The sequence below is a fragment of the Xenopus laevis genome, chromosome 6L (assembly GCF_017654675.1).
Source record: "Xenopus laevis strain J_2021 chromosome 6L, Xenopus_laevis_v10.1, whole genome shotgun sequence".
Lineage (NCBI taxonomy): Eukaryota > Metazoa > Chordata > Amphibia > Anura > Pipidae > Xenopus > Xenopus laevis.
In genome coordinates this window covers 67537784-67558595 of record NC_054381.1, presented here as the reverse complement: position 1 = coordinate 67558595, position 20812 = coordinate 67537784, and the positions used below count along the sequence as shown (strand labels likewise).

The window sequence follows — 20812 nt, the reverse complement described above, 5'->3', positions numbered from 1 at the left end:
ATATACAGAAGGCGGTAGTAATAGCTTCTACACATGGCTTAATAACAGCCATAATATTACAATATTATGTATATTATATTATGAATTATTCAAAATGTAGAGCAACTGTCTGGTGTAACATCTTTAGAAAAGGTAAAGACCAGTGCAATGTGCAAAGTTGACTTCAGGCAGAAGTTGGAACGTTTTTTACCTACAATGCAACGTTTTCCCAAAATCCCAGTGTAAATTTTGTCCATGAGGTGTTAAAGACACAACTGAAGCTGATGTGCAGTTCTGCGTACACTTCAACGTTGAAAGCCTTAAATTTTTAGATATAGTATTAAATGTTCGGTGTCAAAATGAGATCTGAACCCCATTCTTTAGGCATCAATTGATGCAGATGCATGAGCTCTAGTATTTACCTTTCAAGAAGAGGTAGAATTAACCCAACAGTGCTGGGTGAAACTATTAAGACCTGCAAGGAGCAGCTTTAGGATAAGTCACATTGGGCTAAAACTCGCCCTGCTGAAAAAAAGCATGCCAAGGATCAGCCCCTACTCTACATCTTCCCCTTACTTTGCCTGTCCCAGTCATTTTGTTAACCTGGATGCAGGCACATGCCATGGATTTCAGCCTCCGAAATGCAAACACTTTTGTTTTGGCGACAAAATCCACCACATGTGCCTGTACCCAGGCCAATGCAATGGTTGTTGGTGCAGGGAAGGTAAAGGCAGTTTGTAATGTTGGGGCTGATCCTCTGCCTGGGTTTTTCAGCAGGCCAAGTTTCAGTCCCATGTGGCATTGCCCGTAGATGCAAGTTCTATTAAAGAATGCAGCAAATTTTAAGCGACCACAGCTCCATTTACACTTTATAAACAAGCCCTAAAATGTGCAAGGAATTTCAGATGCAAGGTTTTCTACCTTAAAATGACCTGAGTGCTGCTAAGTGAATTTAGTGTCATGTATCAGCACTACTGCCTGGTATGGTATAAAATAAAGATAAAATAATAAATGAGGTTCTCAAACCATTAATCCTATATGGACCCCAAGATAGCATTTTATAAAGCAAGTGTAACACTGTTGGTAACCTATTTAGCTTTCTATTTAGCTTTCAACTTAACTTAAAGTTAATTATATACATTTAGTTGTGGACATTTGTAAAGTTATAGGTAGGCATAGCTTTATTGGGAACTTACTTGACATTCTGGCATTCCAAAATCTGAAAATTGATTGAGGGGGCCAATGTGAATGTAAAGTGCCATTATGCAATCTTTTCTGCTTCTTTCTGTACAAGTATAGGATCTATTTTCCAGAATGCTCGGGACCTGGGTTTTTTTTCGGATAAAGGGTGTTTCTATAATTTGGATCACCAAATCTTAAATCTACTGATAATCATTTAAACATGGATTAAATCCAATAGGATTGTTTTACCTCCAAATATCCTATTTGGGATCAAGTACAAGGTACTGTTGTATTACTACAGAGAAAAGGGAAATCATTTTAAAAATGTGAATTATTTAATTAATATGGAGTCTATGGAAGATGGCCTTCCCATAATTCAGAGCTTTCCAGATAATTGACTTCAGCTAATGGATCCTGTACCTGTAACTGTAGTCTGCAATAAGTGCTTTATAGTGACTATATTACCATCAATGTGGGTTTGTAGAACTTCCAGCAAAAGCCATTTTGTACATTTTTTGCTGCAAACAATATCTTTCAGGTGAGTACCAAGAAATGCTGCTGTATCATCGATTGGCAAAGACTGTCAAAATCTCTGTATATTTAGAAGTTTTGTTTACAAATGTACCTGCTACAAGGGACTCGGTAGTCTGTCCTCTTGGATAAATAATATATATATGACAGGCAAAGTTTCTATCTTTTCATTGAGTAAGATGCAAAAAGCAAATTAGGACTAGTATAGCATGGTATAGTATAATATAACATAGTATAGTATAATATAGCATAGTATAGTATATCTTTCTGTAAAAAATGTCCCTATAGTGGTGGTTTTGGTTTTCTGTATTTTTTTTTATAATGTTTTTTATAATGTTATTCTCTGTAACAGCTGAGCTGATTTCCCTTCCCAGTTCTTCAGTTTAAATGCTGCTCTTTTTTTCAACCCAAATTAACTATGTAAGTTACTTTTATTTTCTTTTTGTGAACTGTGGCACTTTATAGTGTGACTATTACCTCCAGTATATATAGCACATATTCCTCTTTTCACTACATGTAGGGAAAGTGTTGAGGTAGTGTAAGATGATGGCACAAAGGGAAATTGAAAGTGTTTACATATAGTATTATTACAGATCACTTTTACGTCACTCTTCTTCTACATTCTCTCTGTTTAATTGGTGTGCTGTTTAACTACATATCTTGGCATTTCCTAGTAGCCTCTTTCACCTGCCTTCCAGCAAACATATATAAACATACAGTTAATTCTATTTTTTTCGCTGTTTCCATAAGTTTATTTCATTGTCCAGTACAGGTCAGCAAGATTTAATTAAATTGAAACTGTAAAAAGATATTCCCTTACTGTTGACCCACTGGAGTTTACGGCAATTTCCCGTACTTTAATTGTTGGCAGCCTTTAATTGTTGTCAAAAGGATGTAATTTCTTGACCAAACCTTGGCAAAAAATTCACAGTCAGTAATCAACAGGATCAAATGTGGAAGGAAACATGAGTCACAACTGGGTGGGGTGTACTGAGTGCATCTTTCTTGCAGATGACCTTGGAAAATGTGAAACGTTTTGGTCAGTAAAATAGTCATGAAGCATTAAATATAGTCTTTGTGTAAAAACAAAATAAATCTGACTATAAAACACATTTTCAAACTAATATTTCATTAGTCAAGGCTGGCTATGTACAGTTTTACAGCCATAGTCAATGGACAATGTAAATTTAAGTACATAGAAGTTTGTTGATAACAGGTTTGAAGCAAATTATAGAGACTTCAGAAGGGTTTTTTGGCTTCCTCTGGATCAGCTAGCAGTTAGACAGGTTATAAATAGACATAAGTTCTTGATGGATGTGTGTCTTTTTTCAACCTAACTTACTATGCTACTATATATGACCCCTGGGTCCCTACTAAAAATTGGTCACCCGCTTTACCAATCTTCCCCCTCACCTATACATCTTACAGTATGAGTATGTGTATGAGCCAAGAGGAGTAGCTGGGAAATGGTGCTTCCTTACTAGGCCTGTTTTCAATCTGCCCCCAGCCACAGAGTATGCTCTGGCCAATGGTGACAACATAATTTCTATGTGTCCCGCCTGACATTTTTGGTAATTATATCTGTGCATGATCTCATTTAAAATAAAAGGACAACAAAAACTCGTTTTTGTCTAGTTATACAATTTTTTTGACTCTTGCCTGTTCCTGGCTATCTTGATTGCTACCAGCCCTGATCATTTCTGGAATCATTGCCTATGTGGACAGTGCAATTAGTCATATTGGATCCACAGCGTACTCCAATAGTATCTCTCCCATGCTCCCCAGAAAAATATAGATAGTTAGGGACTGGAGATAAATATCATAAGTGATGTTGCAAACAGCAACTAAAATCGTTGCTTTTGTTTTCTAGCTTATAGGTGACTGTTTAAATCTAAATGCTGATTGGTTGCTATGGGAAAAATCACAAATGATATGTAGTTCAACTATTAGTAAACACACCTTATCATCTGCTTTCTGTGAATCCATTACTTTTGTAAAGCAACTAGCTGGCTTGTGTTCTGATAAGCAAGGATCTGAGTGGTTGTTGAAAGTACTTGCACTGCTGCAAATTTAGCAACATTTGCAGCTTTCAGAGAGGGATGTTCTAATTTGCACAACATTTTTATCAATTTGGCACGCTGTCTGTCATTTTGGATTAGATAAAAAATAGCAATGGGTAAATAATATGAAATCAATCCAGCATTGCCACCTACTGGTGCTTTGGGAGAAGTATATACAAGACTTTGACTACGTCTAAACCAACAACACTTAGGACTCATTTATGAAAGCCTGAGCACAGCTGGACGCATATTGTCATATTGGCATTATTTATGAAAGGTACCTTGCTCAAAGTGATTTTTTTTTTTGACATTTGTAATATTATTTTTGATATATGTATGTTTAATCATTTCAGTTAATATTTTAATTAAATAGCATTTGCCTGGGTCTTCATTTAAAATGGACTTTGGTAGAGGCTTGCAATAGAAATCTATAAAAACATTGTTTTACAGTGATTTAACCAGATAAACATTTCTGATATTTTCTTGACATTCGTTCCACAAAAAACACATGAAACTCCTGACAAAGACCAGCGTAACTACAAATAACAAATAGAGACCAAGCCAGGCCCCTATTTAGGGCTGCGGGCAGGACCCGCGCTCACACTGCCCCCGCCCCTGCGTGCAAGTGTGTGCATGCATCTGTGCACTGGGGATGATGCGTACAGGAATAAGCATTCCCAGTGCTCCCTTGGATTGCGGATAGGCAACATGCCATCCCTAAAATTGCACCGCCCTATCAATTTTGATGTGATGTGGCAGAGAAAAAAATGCTCTAAAAAGGAGAACTAAAGCTTAACTAAAGAAGTAGCTAGAAATGTTGTACATTATGTTTTTGGTTTCTGTACCAGCCCAAGGCAACCACAGTCCTTTGGCAGTAAAGATCTATTTCTCTATAGATGCCCCAGTAGCTCCCCATCTTTTTTCTGCTGATTCACTGCATATGCTCTGTACTGCTGTCCTTTACTGAGCTTAGGGACCCACTCACAATATACAGTACATGAATGTCACAATAAAAGGCTGTAATTGATAGAGATAATTACTACATGGCAACATAAAAACCAGTGCAACTAAAATCAGAATTTAATAATCATCCTTCGAGCATAGGATCAGCTTATATTACAGACAAACCTCATTTGCTGCTTGTAAATTTTCAACAACCCCTAAGCTTAGCTTCTCAACAGCTGCTCAGTCAGAGCCCACTGGGCACAGGCACTTTCCAAGATGGTGACACTTGTGACAAGTTTGAAGTCCTGGATCATTGCTGCTATTGAAAAGCTGAAACTTTAGGCTGGTGCAAAAGTTCAGTATATAAAATATGCCATTTTTAACCATATTCATTTTTATGGTTTAGTTCTCCTTTAATAACTAGATCAGCAGACTGCTCAGGTGAACTATATGTTATTTATAGTAAAATTAAACACAAAGCTACAAAAAACCTGCCAACAAGATATGAAAAGTGTCACAACAGTGTTAGGCCAAGGGCAGATGGAGCGTTGGCTTTGCTGCTCTCAGCTTGTGTATTATTTCAGGCTGAGAGAAGTAAATCTGCTCCAAGCCCCTTCTCCATTTATTTGAATGAGATCTGCTTGCATGCAAAAAGTTGTAAAGCAGGAAGTAGCGTTCTGTTATGTTAGACATTTAGTCACTCCAACCTTTACAGATTACATTTGTGGCTAACTAGCTATATTGAAAACATTTTTTATTTCGCATAGCCTATCTATTTACCCTTTTTTATTTTTATACTAAACACGTCCTTTAAAGAATCCCATTCAGTTTCTTTAAATGCATTTATTCATATACACATATGGTTGCCTTTATATAAGTTTCAGGTTGGATAGCCACATTAAGTTGTTTCAGGTTAAAATATTTCAAAACAGATTTATATCAAATGTTGACATTTAATAGAAAAAAATGCATCACACTGTTATGTGTTATTCTAAAAAGTTCCCATAAGAATTTATGCTAAAATGGGTGCCTGTAGCTAGTATGCTGTCTATTTTGATGAATACAGAAGAGGTGCAAGCAATCCAAGGAATCTAATTTGATTACAGAAATGGTTCACCTTTAAGTTAACCTATAATTCTAATGGCTAATTGTTTATAATGTTTGCCTTCTTCTCCTGACTCTTTCCAGCTTTCAAATGGGGGTTATAGACCCCATGAAATGATCTGTAAATCTACAAAATTATTTCTATTGTTACTTTTCATTACTTATCTTTCTATTGAGGCCCTCTCCTATTCATGTTTCCACCTCTTATTCCAAATGCAAGGTTCCTAGGGTATTTGGAAACTGGAAACTAGAGAGCTGCTGAATTAAAAGCTAAATAACTCAAAAACCACAAATAATAAAACATGAAAATCAAGTGCAAATTGTTTTAGAATATCACTCTCTAGATCATACTAAAGGTTTACTCAAAAGTTGAACAACCCCTTTAATTCCGATTTAGTTAAAATATATATATTTTTTAAAAAAATCTAAATTTTTAAACTCGGATGAATGGAATCAACTCGAAAACTCGATTTGAGTTTTTTCTTTGAAAAAAACTTGAATGTCAGGAAGGCTGCAAACAACTCAGGATTGATCCCTGGACCTCTCCCATTGACTTAAACAGCAATTTCAAATTAGAATGCTTTAAAAAACTTGAATAAAATTCGAATAGCTCCCTAGTCAAATTTGACAGTTTTGACCATAAAATAATTTGAAAATCAACGGGGCAAATTCACTAACCGGCGAAAATTCGCCAGCGCTGGCTTCTTGCATATCGCAACACTTGGCCAGGTGTAAATTTGCCTGGACAATGCTAATTCACGAAGATCCGAAGTTGCGCACAGGGTACTGAACGCTGGCGAAATTACGCTACTATCTATAACATAACATAAGTTATGTTTGTTGTAGTCATTGTGGCATAGGAGTTAGCATTGTTGCCTAATCATGACAAAAAAAAGCTCATTGGGGCAGGAAATGCTGAACAATCTTTGTAAGGTGCTGGTGTATCAATAAAGAATAGGATATTTAAGCAGTGCTTAATGTATATTCATAGTTTTACCTTCCCTTTCCCTCTAACCAACTGAAATCTCAGTTCCTTTTCTAAAGAATTTTAGTTTTAGTTTAGGGAAGTCCTTAATAACTCATCTAATTTCAAATATATTAATTAATAATGGCTTCATCATGCACAGTTTGAAGGTAGTTTAACCTACCCTATTGGTTTATTTGTTAACCTGGCATCCAGATATGGGGCTTCTCCCACATTTCGCAATATTCTATGGGTATAATTTACTGATTTATACTGCATTTAGACTGTATTTCACAAAGCTCTGGAAGTGTGGCTATGACTGTATTGTGGTTACTGCTGGACTTGTACACCATCTCTGTATTATTAAATAATAAGGAGTGGTATGCAAATAGCCGGTAGCTGCAGAGTAGTTTACAGCTGAATTTGCAACCTTCAGTGTCCTATTTGCAGTATTTCAATTAACACCTCTACATTTCTCAGGTATACTGTATTTACAGGAAATTTACCTCTTTCACTGTCACTTTGTACACTGCAGCTTTAAAATGATCAGTGCAATAGCTGTGGTCATTACAGGAAATTCTAGTATGAAGTTGCGAATTATTTCCTCAAAGATCATGTTTGTCGTCTGTTCTCAAACTGTAAGTATCGTGCATTTTGGAAAGAATTTTCTCCCACTATCATAATGTTAAAGTAATTTTTTGTTCCCCTGGGCATTGGACAGAACTTGCAAATTAATATAATTTTCAGTATGAGTTTAGCATTTATCATTTGAAATAAGTTGGAAAGTCACGTGTTGGTTTGCCATTTATTGCTTTCTTTAATGAAGGCAGATATAATTTGTTCAATTTCACCTGTTTTTTACTCAGGCATTTTAACCTTCCTATAACTTCCTTCAGAAATTCATTTTGAATAACATAATTAAATTCCTGTTTGATAAATTATAATGTACTAGATGTGTGCAATTTTAAAAAAATATCATTAAGTTAAGGCTCATTTACATGACTGTAGGCTGTTCATCCTAATACATCCTAATACAGGTATGGGACCTGTTATCCAGAATGTTCGGGACTTTGGGTATTCCAGATAATGGATCTATCTATAAATTTGGATCTTCATACCTTAAGTCTACTAGAACATCATGTAAACATTAAAAAACCCAATAGGCTAATTTTGCTTCCAATAAGGATTAATTTTTCAAGATATATTAAAACCTGATGGTGCATAATATGTATACAGTAAGTCAATGGTAGAGGTCCCTATCCTATTTTGAAGTTTCTGTGATCTGTGCTGGAATTATCTGAAAATCCGTCCTTTTCAGCTTTTTGAGCAAAAATCCAAAAAATGTGGGCTTTTCAGGAAAAAAAAACCCCAGGCAAAAATTAATATGATTCGGGTTTTTGATCAATTGTATTGAGTTTTTACACAAACCAATTAAATCATGCTTTTTTTTTTATAACAAATAAGGTCAAATCATTGATTCTAGTTTGGTCTGACTTTTTTAATTAAAACAAATCAGAAAAATTCGGATTTTGATAAATAACCCCCTTCATGTATGGAAATCCAAATTACGGAAAGATCCCTTATCCGGGAACCCTCAGATCCAAAGCATTCCAGAGAACAGATTCCATAGCTATATTAGTATATGTTAGTGGAATGGACTTTAATACTTTTAACACCATTCAATACATTGTTTACTAGTGTTAGTATAGAGCTCTTACACACAAGCCTTTTTTTATGTATTTAGAACTGTGTGCTGAGTGCATAAAAATACATATATTGTGAGTTTTTCTCAGTTTTGAAAAGCAACCTTCTATTCTACTGTCTGCAAGAAAATGCAACATGTGGAGCCTTGTGACAAAACGCAAATGCCATAAAAAGCAATTTTAAACACTGATGAGTACAACTAGGCAGAATATAATGGAATCAATCAGCTGATGTGTTTAGCTGCACTCATACCTGTGGCTCAAACGTTCATCAAACACATAATAAAAAACTCCTCTGTGTAAAGCTGGCCATACACAGGCCGAGAAAAGCTGCAGACAGACCGTGTCGGCAGCTAATCAGCAGGTGTGTAGGGTTCCCCGATGGGCTTTACCGATCGATATCTGGCTGAAAGTCGGCCAGATGAAGATTGAAACGCCAAACAAGCAGATCTCTACCTGTATGGCCACCTTAAGAGCCCTAATGGATTCTGTCATTTAGGTTATTCGCTGATGATCTCATCTGGATCTGAGATGGAGCTAAGATATATTTGAGATATTTGATGGATACCTTGATAAAGTGTTCATTTTTTGAAGAGAAATTCAAGATAAAAGGATATCTAAGAGCTAATCTCATGCAAGGAAATGCAGAAGTGTAAAAACTGTTGAGATAATGTAAAAAAAAAACCAGTAAAATGATATAGGGGTGACTTTCACAACTAAATATCACCATAGACGGCATGAAGTCCAAGAGATCCTAATCAAAAACTGAAAAAATTCTAGTGTAAATCTTCAGTGTACAGGGACAAACCCAGCGTCTGATATAAGAACTATAATTTGGCTTCTTAAATGGAAAGAAAGCAGTAATCACACAGAAACTATATGTGTAATTATGGGAAAAAGATGTACTATGTGCTCATTTAACTAATTAAATCTTTAGACAGAAATCTTAATGCAATTGACCTATTTTAATTATAGCAGCACACACATTTTGAGGTCAGTGCATGCAACACATTGTGATGCGCACAAAATGTTGTATTATTTTTGACCTGAGCACATAGTTTTTAAAAGCTGAGCACAAGCTGGGTACGCATATACTGTAGCTGAGAAGGAATTAGAGGGAACATTGCTTGTAACTGGCTGTGAGTGAACTCTGCCTGGACCGACCTTTTCTGTTTATTCTAACTCAGGCATGTCCAAAGTGCAGCCCGGGGGCCAATTGCGGCCTGTTTTCAAATTTACACCGGCCCACAGCCTCCATCATGAAATTAATAATAATGAGGCCCTCCAGCACAGTGCGAACAGGAATCCCATAGCAGTAATATTTGGGCACATTAGTGAAATGATCTGCGACTTGGTCTATACTGCTGCCTGTCTGCTGAAGGTGTTAGCAATAGACACATACTGGCACATAGAGACGCGCTGTTTTTGCATACTTCTTTAGGGCTGAAGGTGCAATAGAAGTACTGACTTGCCAGTATGATAAGCTAAAGAAGTATGTCGTCTCTACGTGACAGTACATGTCTATTGCTAACACCTTCAGCACACAGGCAGCAGTATAGACCAAGTGGCAGATCATTTCACTAATGTGCCCAAATATTACTGCTACAATTACTCTATTCCTGTAATTGATTGTTAATGGTTCAAAGAATGTCGGGCTGAATCGGCACCCACACATTTTCACCTCACCAAATCTGGCCCTTGTTTCAAAAAGTCTAGATGGAATATTGCCTTCCTCTTACTACGTTTCTCTTGAACCATAGTTTCTGGCCAACTGGTTTCCTCCTGCTTTCTAATCTGCTATGAATTGGTCCCTTTGCTCGCTCAGAACTCTCGTCCTGTTCCTCTCAAACAAGCCCTTGTGGCTGATTAAGCAGAAGAGTGAGCAGAGACCAGGAGCTTGACATTATAGGGTGCCATTAGTTATAGGATGTCACAGCACCACCTGAAACTGAATCTTTCTAAAACAGAATGCATTATATTTCTTCCAACATCTTCACCTGTACCTCAGGCTTTACTCACAGTCAATATCATCATCTTTCATCTTTTATCAACCGCACAGACAAGCTGCCTAAGAATTATGTTAGACTGCTATCTGTCTTTTAAACCACACATCCAAATACTCACAAAACCTTGTTGCATTCATCTGCACAACATTGCCTGAAAATGACCTTACCCCAGCTTAGCTACAGCTTAAAGGAACAGTTTGCTGTAAAAATAAAAACAGTGTATTTATAAGAAGCACTCTGAAATAATTGAGGTTATTTGCTAATTGTTTCTTCAAACTGTCGCTATACATAAAATACTTGCTGAATAAGTGTAAAGCATATATGTGCTGTTTATTGTTTGTTTTTTGTTTTTGTTTAAAATGCAAAATAAAAACCTTTAAAAAAAATAAATAAAAACAGTGTAAACAGATAGGCTGTGCAAAATAAAAAATGTTTCTAATATAGTTAGTTAGCCAAAAATGTAATGTATAAAAGCTGGAGTGACTGGATGTCTAACATAATAGCCAGAACACTACTTCCTGCTTTGCAGCTTTCTAACTCTGAGTTAGTCAGTGACTATAAGGGGGGTCACATGGGACATAACTGTCCAGAGAGTTTGCAATTGATCCTCAGCATGCAGCTCAGATTCAAAAGCAAACAGCTATGACCCATGTGGCTCCACCTCAAATCACTGATTGGTTACTGCCTGGTAACCAATCAGTGTAAACCATGAGAGCTGAAAAGCAGGAAGTAGTGTTCTGTTATGTTAGACATCCAGTCACTCCAGCATATACAGTATACATGACATTTTTGGCTAACTATATTAGAAACACACAGCTATGTGCCCAATTTTTATTTTTATACTTAACAATTCCTTTAAACACACACTGGTCCCCTCTGCATATATCTTTTGCTGGCTCCCAATTTCCTATTAAATCAAATTCAAATTGCACACATAACTATAAAGCCCCTCCCTATATATATTCTCTGATCATAAAATACACTTTATGCAATCTATGCTCTATTTCTGACCTTCTCCTTTCTATCCTTCCCATCACTTAATTGCTGTCAGGTATTGCTGGGAGTCGAGCCGGGGACCTTTGGGTTTCTGGCTCGATACCCTAACCATTTGGCCAGGTGAGCAGCCTGTAGGGTTGCTCACTGTGTGTAACCTGGCCTCTGCAGTCCCAGCCCAGCTGCCGCCTGATTGGCCTCTCCAGCCCCAGTTCAGCTGCTGCCTATCTTAATCAGCCTATCAGGGCTGCCTCTTCCCTATTTAAGGGCAGCTCTCAGACCACTCCTTGCCAGAGCATTGCATGGTTTTCTAGTACTGCGGCATCGCCCCTAACTAGGTTTCTAGCTCTTGCCCCTTCTCCCTTGTTAGTCTGCCTTGTCTTGTCCTGCTTACCTTTCCTATCTTGTACCTTTCTAGCCTCGACCTTGTTCCAACCCTACCTTGTACTCCTCTCTTGCTATCCAGCTTCCAGCTCTCTAGCTATCCTGCTCCAGTCTCCCTCTCTTGCTATCCTGCTCCAGTCTCCCTCTCTTGCTATCCTGCTCCAGTCTCCCTCTCTTGCTATCCTGCTCCAGTCTCCCTCTCTTGCTATCCTGCTCCAGTCTCCCTCTCTTGCTATCCTGCTCCAGTCTCCCTCTCTTGCTATCCTGCTCCAGTCTCCCTCTCTTGCTATCCTGCTCCAGTCTCCCTCTCTTGCTATCCTGCTCCAGTCTCCCTCTCTTGCTATCCTGCTCCAGTCTCCCTCTCTTGCTATCCTGCTCCAGTCTCCCTCTCTTGCTATCCTGCTCCAGTCTCCCTCTGCACTCTATCCCCCAGTTTGATCTACGCCCGCACCGTCCTGTCCCATCCAAGCCGTTCCACTCCTGCCACGTCCAGTCCTTTCCTGTTGAGTCGTCGCCCTCTTCTTCCTGTCTTGTCTTGATCGTCGTCCTGTTCCAGTCTGACTTTTCGCCCTCATCTACCTGTTCCTGCTTCCCTTCAAGTTTCCCCTTGGCACATACAGCCCCTGCCTCAAGGACTCGCCCTTTCCCTTCAGACTCTACAGCGCCCCCTACCTAATCCTTGACAATTGCATTCCCAACTGCAAGACTTCTCTTGAACTTTTGCCTGTCTCTGGAACTCTACCTCAAGCTATCAGACTGATTCAATTTTTTTACTCTGTAAACCTTAAATTATTGTAAGACCCTTGTTTGCTCTAAATTAAAGTAAAGTGCTGAATAACTTGCTGGTGCTATAGAAATAAATGATGATGAGAATGATGATCAAGAATATAATCTTGAATGTGAATGTTGTTTAAGTAATACTGGATTCACTAGCAGACTTTGTGCAGGAGTAACTGCTGCACTTGCAGCAGAGACAGGAACCCTTTGTACACATGAACCTGTGCACTAGACTAAGCCTTAGTGGAAAAAAAGGGGGACCCAGGCCCAGATTTGTTGCTGCCCAGCCAAAATCTTCTTCCTAATGAACTAAGGCCCAAATGCACAACAAATTTCTCATTTACTTACCTGCACACATGCAGTGATGAAGGGGACAGGGAAAGTGTGCGTGCAAACACACCTGGGGCGGACATTGGGATCGGACAGCAGTCAGTCTAGGGGCACTGGAAATAGAAATCTGGCTCTGGAATCCTAACCCTGTTTGAAACTTGCTGTGCCGTCATTATTGAAGAGGACAGTTTGGTGATATGCTGCATGCTTCCTACAGTTTTCTCATCATTTATATAATTTATTCCCAATTATTATTTTAAAAATCATCAAATAACCATCAACAGATTTGTAATGTATCCTCTACATTACTTTTGATGAACTTTTGGAAATATTCCAGTGACTTGTCATCCTATTTTATATTTAAATCAGTGGATCCTTCAACAGCAGATCCTTCAACTGTGAGATGGGCTGGGCTGTGCGCTATGGTTTTAGCTCTACCCAATACCCAATCACTGCCATTGCCAGTTTCCACCATTGAGTGGCCATTGGTGCGTGGGAAAATGAGTTTTATGTCTCTTGAGGAAGCATGGTGTTACAATGCAAACTTGGGAAAAAAATCTGAAAAAATTGTACAATCTAGGTTTTTGCTCAATTTTATTGAGTTTTTCCCAGATTTGATTAAATTGAGCTTTTTAAATAATAAATAAGGTCAAATCATGGATTCTAGTTTGGTCGGATTTTTTTAAATTATAAATCAGAAAAATTTGGATTTTGATAAATAACCCCCTTAGTGTATATAGGTGTTTTCAGAAGGAGTTGATGCATGTTTATGTGTCTAAAAATACTAGACTATATGATAGCATAATTTTAATTTTGCCTGCCCTGATCTTGTTGCCTGGATACAACGATGAACAATATATAACAAAATATTTGCTGCCAATATAACTGAGATTAGGAGATTAGGTAAATATTCATCTTCCTTGAAATCGTGTGTGAATAGAACATTTTTTGAATAGCTTCTGCTATATGTATGCTCTAAATTTTCAAAACATAATTGAAGGCCACTTGTACTTTACACAAACTCTGTTTAAAAGAATCAGGACACTTTAAAGAATTTGTTAGGGCTTGGTGTCTTTCATTATAACATTGAAAGTTGCAGGAATTTAGAAAGTTATAAAGGCATTAAATAAAACTGATCTTTATTGCTGGACAAAATGGCTGCGTCTGGAACTGTACGTGAATTTTTAGTGTGTAGACTTTTTCATTTTTATGCACGTTACTATTTACTACTTATAACATAGTCTCTAGTCTAGTATTTTACTTGTATAATGGATCTTCTGAGGAAAATGCCATGCTTGGAAAATATTTTGCCCTTTTACAGCTTCATTAACTACTCTCCATCTTGCATTCATGGTAGCTTCTTCTTTTTTGTCTGGTTACATGCAAGTTCTGTTTGGATTTGTGCTAGTTTTAAGCAACTTCTTGCATTTGTGCAAGCTTGTTCTTGCATTTCTGCTTTGTGAGCAATGTCTGCTTGCATTTGAACTTTTTTTTTTTACTGTATATATATATATATATATATATATATGTGTATATATATGTGTATATATATGTGTGTATATATATATATATATATATATATATATATATATATATATATATATATATATATATATAAAACCATATACCAAGATAGTGTTCAGTTATAGGTTCCGGATAAGACCCTTCTGCCTTTTCTTGTTTATTAATTTTTGTCATTTTCGACCCAGTGCCTGGGCAACAATCCTCAACCAAGTTAATCTTATATGCCTCACTTGGGTCTTTGGTTATCTCCAAGGAACTGGATTTACTACTTTGTTTTATTGTATTTTGTTATGATTAATCCCACAACAGCAGCTTGATTTTAATGATTTTCCACATACAGGTATTGCTATAAGTTAACATTTAGTTTTACTATTTTTTGTTAGGCTGGTTTTCCTTTGTTTTTTACACCCACTTTTGGTTTCATTGGTAATTAATTGGATTCCTGTTTTTGGTACCATGTTTTGCATGGGGGAGGGTTCTTAAGGGTTTGCACTGCTTACACTCTTGTTTTTTTCCCTGAGGAAGATTTGATCGAAACATTGGAATTTCTTTCGCTTGTTTATTAAAATCAGTTACTCTAACTGAGCCCTATTTTTTTTTTATGTTGTTGTTTTAGCCTCTTTGTCTTCCATAAAATACGTCACTTACTATCAGTAATTTGCTCCCGTAACCTAAGTTACCGTGTTCGCTGAAATGCATAGATTTGTCCCCCAAAGTCTTCTGATATCCATCCAGAGCAATGGAGCAGGGAGCACCAGACCGAAGTTTAAAGCAGGTTTACCCTGAACTTTATTATAATTATTTATTATGTAACAAGCAAAAAAGTTAATTTTTCCACCACTTATGCATCTAGTGCCTGTTTTCCAGCTCAAGAGCCTCTGGTGGTCAGTAGCAAACCCTTGTTTCTGGATACATACGTCTGTGGGATGATGCTCTTGTTTGCTTAATTAGTTAAGGAAATTAGTAATTAGTTATTTCACATTTCCCTTTTATGCTTTTGCATGGGAATGGGGAGCATGCTTTTTGTCCTTGCAGATTATTGCTACCAAGTGTTTCTTATAGAAGTTTTAGAAGTTGTATTTCTCTTTCTCTGGCCACAGAAACACAGATATGCAATATGATTGGTCCTTTGGTTACAGAACTCAAACAGTTAATATACCTCAAAACTTGTCAGATGTACAGTACCTTGACATTTCGGGAAGTAGGATGTAGACATGACTATCTTCAGATTATGAAAGGGACATGTCTCCATCTCCCTCTAGCCACAGATGGTTTCATAATAACTCTCTTCAAAAGAACATATTATCTGTGCATTAAAGGGATGGTTCACCGTTCAGATAACATTTACCCCCACATGTAATAAAAGGCACTAAGCTTGCCCAGGAGCAGTAACCCAAAGCAACCTATAAGACGTTTGCTTTTGAACAGGTGATGAGTAAATGCTTCCTGCTGATTGGTTGCTATGGGTTACTGCACCTGGGCAAACTTAGTGCCTTTTATTACATAACCCCCATTGTATGTTATAGAATGGCAAATTCTAAGCAACTTTTCAATTGGTTTTCATCATTTATTTTTTAAAGCCTTTTTAACTGTTTGCTGACTCATTCCAGCTTTCAAATGGGGGTCACTGACCCCAATCACAAACAAATGCTCTGTAAGGCTATAAATGTATTGTTATTGCTACTTTTTATTAGTCATCTTTCTATTCAGGCCTCTCCATAGATTTAAATCAATGCATGGTTGCTAGGGTAATTTGGACCCTAGCAATCAGATTGCTTAAATAGCAAACTGAAGAGCTGCTGAATAAAAAAAACTAAACAACTCAAAACCCACAAATAATAAAAAATGAAAACCGATTACAAAGTGTCTCAGAATATCACTCTCTACATCATACGAAAAGTTAATTTAAAGGTGTACAACCCCTTTAAAGGAAAACTGGGTAAATAGATAATAGCAAAATAATTTTTTTTCTAATATAGTAATCTATCTCGAGTGAGCAGATGTCTAACATAACAGAACATAAAACAACTTAGTCAGCAACTTTAAGGAGGGTCACATGGGACATAACTGTTCAGTGAGTTTGCAATTGATCCTTAGCATTCAGGTCAGATTCAAAAGCAACAGATGATGACCCTTGTGCCCCCCCCCTCGTCAAGTCACTAATTGGTTACTGCCTGGTAACCAATCAGTGGAAACCAAAAGAGCTGCAATGGGGGAATTAGTGTTCTGGCTATTATGTTACACATCCAGTCACTCCAGCCTTTATACATTAGAATTTGGCTAACTTACTGCATTTAAAACATTTTTTATTATGCACATTCTATCTACAGTATTTATCCAGTTTTTATATTTATACTAAACAATTCTTTCAAAATCGTGATCGACAAGCAAGACAATAATATGGCTGCAATAAGTCTTATTTGTTTCACACAACTCCCACCTGGCCTAGCATTAATAGCTCAAATTACCTTATGAACAGATGCTAGCTATACTTGTCCTGCTTTATGAAAGCCTCAAATTGTAAGATGCAGCATGCAGCTCACAAAGGGACAAGAAAACCCTGTAATTAATATCTGCTCTAAGCAGGAATTATAAACATGGCTCTTTAGTGCATTGAGTTCCCTCAGTACACCCCAGCTGGTACAGTCTGAATAGTATGCATTCCAGGAGATGTCCATATGCAAATCACCTCCTGCCCTTTATGTATGCAGAATATAGAGCAAGGTGCATTTTGTTGCAGTCCATTATAGGAGTGCGATGAATTGTGCTTTAGGGTGCTACACTAAAGTAAAAGAGAAAAAAAGGGCTTTGTGATATAATGATCACTTTCAAAAAAAGTAACTGCACTATTATAAATTCATCTCTTTACAGAAAAAGAATACAATTAACAGTATATTGGTTTGCCCAATGTCTCCTAGCTTAGGTCCTGAATATCTGGTTACTCCATAGGACTATTGTATACGTCATTTTAAACAGCAAGAAATACTTACCTGAAATAAATCTTGTCCTTGTAGCAGCAGGCAAGAATATTTAACATAAATGTTTGTAATAATTGTGTTTCGGCTTAATTTATAGTTATGCACATTCATTTTCTTTTTTAGGCAATCCTGAAAAATATTATGGGGGCGCAGAACCAAACCAACAAAACGTTTTGTTTTATCGATGAAGATGTTTGTTACACTGTGCTCACTGCAAGCTACACAGTGATTTTGATCGGTGGTTTGACCGGAATTGTTATGATGCTTTTCCTCTTATGCAGAACGAATACACGAACGCTGACAATGACAGCAGTCATCAACCTGATGATAGGACACAGCATATTTCTAATGACTGTTCCATTCCGCATTGCTTACTATGTTCGCAGGGAATGGCAGTTTGGACCTGCATTCTGCAGGCTGGTCAGTGCAATGATACACATCCATATATATGTTTCCTTTGCATTTTACGTGACATTGTTGATCATCCGAAATATTAGCTTCTTTAAACAAAAGGACAAGATTGAATTCTACAGAAAACTCCATTCTGTAGTGGCCAGTGCCTTTGTGTGGGTGGTCATTCTTCTTATTTTCTTGCCTCCATTCCTGTATTTTTATGGCAATATTGAAACTACAGGAAGCAACAAGAGGGAGTGTTTCCACTTCCATACAGAAATTACAAATATTGTACGTATATTAAACTATGTTGTTATTGCAGTTATTTTGACAGTGGTCTGTTCTCTCTTTGGTGTTCAGATCTTCATAATTGTAAAAGTTGTAAAAAACCTACAGAGCAAAGTTTCTAACCAACAAGTTTTCTGGGTTCAGCTTAAAAGTTTGTTCTTTATTTTGGTAATGATCATTTGTTTTTTCCCTTATCACATGTTCAGAATATTTTACCTTGACCACGTAGATGACTGCTTTATGTACAATGAAATTTGCCTGAGTATAACAGCGCTCAGTAGCTTGGATCTCCTAGCTTTTGCACTGCAAAGTGGTCTCCGGAAAGGGTGCACTTTATTTTTTGTTCGATGATTTTTTTTCTACTCTCTTGAGACTCATAGTGAATGCTAAGCATACAAAGACAAAGTTGAATACATGGATATGCAATTCTCCTAATAATAATTTAATGCTCAGCTTATCAGTATGATGTATACTAAACAACACAATAAAATATTAATACAATGAAATCATGGTGTCAAAGAAGGAAGTCAAATATTTCACAAGATACACAGTACATTTTTATTTAACAATGTTAGACCCTATAGTATTGTATATTACCTAAACATAGAGTATGTGATGTTTATATGTATAATTTCTCATAATCTTTTTATTCCTTTTTTTAATAATATATATATATGTCTCATAATCTTTCATAATCTATCTCTCATAAAGTATTAAACTCTTTGTGATTATTCACTGTACTCGTTTTGTGTTTGTGTGACAATGCCACACCACAAGCACTTGTCAACCCCAAATTTGTATTTTAGGAGTCTCCTTGTATTCCTTTAAACCCCCCTTGTGTGGGTGACCACTACGTCACGTGCTGTCAGTAATTTGCTCCCGAATCTCCTAATTTACCTGCTCCATTTAAATGCATATATTTTTCATCTGAAACCAGTGGCGTAACTAGATGTTACTGGGCCCCGCAGCAAATTAATTTTAGGGCCCCCAACATATCTAGAGATTGCCCTGGTTTATCAATAAATGTTGATATTGCTCATTATTTGGGCCTTATGTGGCCCCCTATGCCTTCTGGGCCCCCCAGCTGCAGGGTCTGCTCCCTCTATAGTTATGCCCCTGCCTGAAGCCCTCTGATATCCATCCAAAGCAGTGGAGCAGGAAAAAGGTAGAAGACAGGGCGGAGTATGACAATGGAAGGTGAGGCCAAGATGCTCTTGGATACCTTCAGATCTGGTTGGCATTTCTGCAACTCTCACTAATCCCTATCTATAATGAGATACTGACACCAGAAATTAAATTCTTTTTCATCATAATATTGCCTTTGAAAGCTACTTATAACTTTGCCATAAAGTATTTGCACAATGCTTTTACATTACCTGTCTGATGCCCCATGTTCCTGTGTGAGGGGGCTGCCATATTTGTGCAGCAGGAGTCCGTTAGCATTAGAAAGTTTAACTGACAGGCTGAGATAGGAGAGTCAGGTTGGCAAAACAGTCAGGTTAAAAAACTTCAACTAAAAAATAACTTAGATAACAAACCTTTCAGCAAAAAAATTATCAACATGACCTATAGGTAACTTTAAGTGTACATTCATATTTTAAAAAGAAGTTAGTGTCAGTATCACTTTAAATAGGCATGAGGTAGATTTTCAGAAATATAGATTTTTACTTAAATGTTACTGTTGGACATTTATTAACTGCCCCTAGTTAAAAATATTATTGGGGTAGGGTACTGGGGTATGGGATTTAGAAACTGAATAGCAGTAGTTTGGGCATATTTGTTTATCTTATGTCTGCTCCCAGATAGCACAACTAATATGCAATGCTGCTGTTCACTGGCAAAGTTCCAGTTACACCTGCCCAGTGGGACTGGGCTGACAGGACCCCAGGAAAAAACTCGGCGGGCCTTGTCGACCTAGAGCCGATCCCCAACTGCCTCCGCAGTCGCTATAGTGCTGCGGAGGCAGCACTATATCATAGCAAAAATAAGTATAAGGTGTGCAAGGGGGGATGGGCCAGCGGTGGGTTGATTGGAAAGGTGCTGGGGTCCCACAGGGGGTGTGGGGGCCCCTGGGGTAGCAGCCCTGGTGAACTTTGCAAACCCCTCCAACCCTGGACCTGCCCTCCTGTATTTTTCCTTAGTTTCATTTGTGGCAGTAGCTCCAAGGAAACTGCTACTCTGAACATAACAATCATTTCAGGGTTCTCACGGTGGGCTGCATCATTCTCCAATGGCATTTCAAAAAATGTTACTACAACTTGCATCTGATTCCTTATAATGTGCATGCAGTTGCTCACATTTCACAATTACAGTGGCTACAAATCTGTTTGCCGGCACTGTTACTGGTAAATTTATGGGAAAAACAATGCATTGTGCTTAAAAAAACAGTACAAATTATATCCAACATTGCAGAGCACAATGCACTTGCTGTTGTACATGACCAGCAAAATCTTCTGCCCTTCCTATTGATGCTGAGCTGGGCCATGAAAACAGAGAGAGTACACTGCCAGTCAAAAGTTTCTTTCATGTTTTATTATAGTATAGGCGCTTATCATTCCCTCTTTTCAAAAATGGAAATTATTTTCTGAAAAATACAATACAATTTTTTCTTTAAGTTAACTCCAATATTGCTACAGTAGTGCCCACAAATAAGAGACACTATTTAGCCATT

At 37.4% G+C, this 20812-nt stretch overlaps 1 protein-coding gene across 1 annotated transcript; it reads left to right on the top strand.

Annotated features, from left to right (window-relative positions):
• Nucleotides 1–17589: 17589 nt before the first annotated feature.
• gpr141.L (G protein-coupled receptor 141 L homeolog) lies at nucleotides 17590–18647 on the top strand. The gene has a single exon (XM_018266964.2). It carries the CDS (start codon nucleotides 17602–17604, stop codon nucleotides 18490–18492), a length of 891 nt encoding a protein of 296 aa, XP_018122453.1. The 5' UTR covers nucleotides 17590–17601; the 3' UTR covers nucleotides 18493–18647.
• Nucleotides 18648–20812: the final 2165 nt, after the last annotated feature.

Excerpts from the sequence above, each read along its gene's own strand:
- gpr141.L (XM_018266964.2), top strand. The coding sequence starts at position 17,602 with ATGGGGGCGCAGAACCAAACCAACAAAACGTTTTGTTTTATCGATGAA.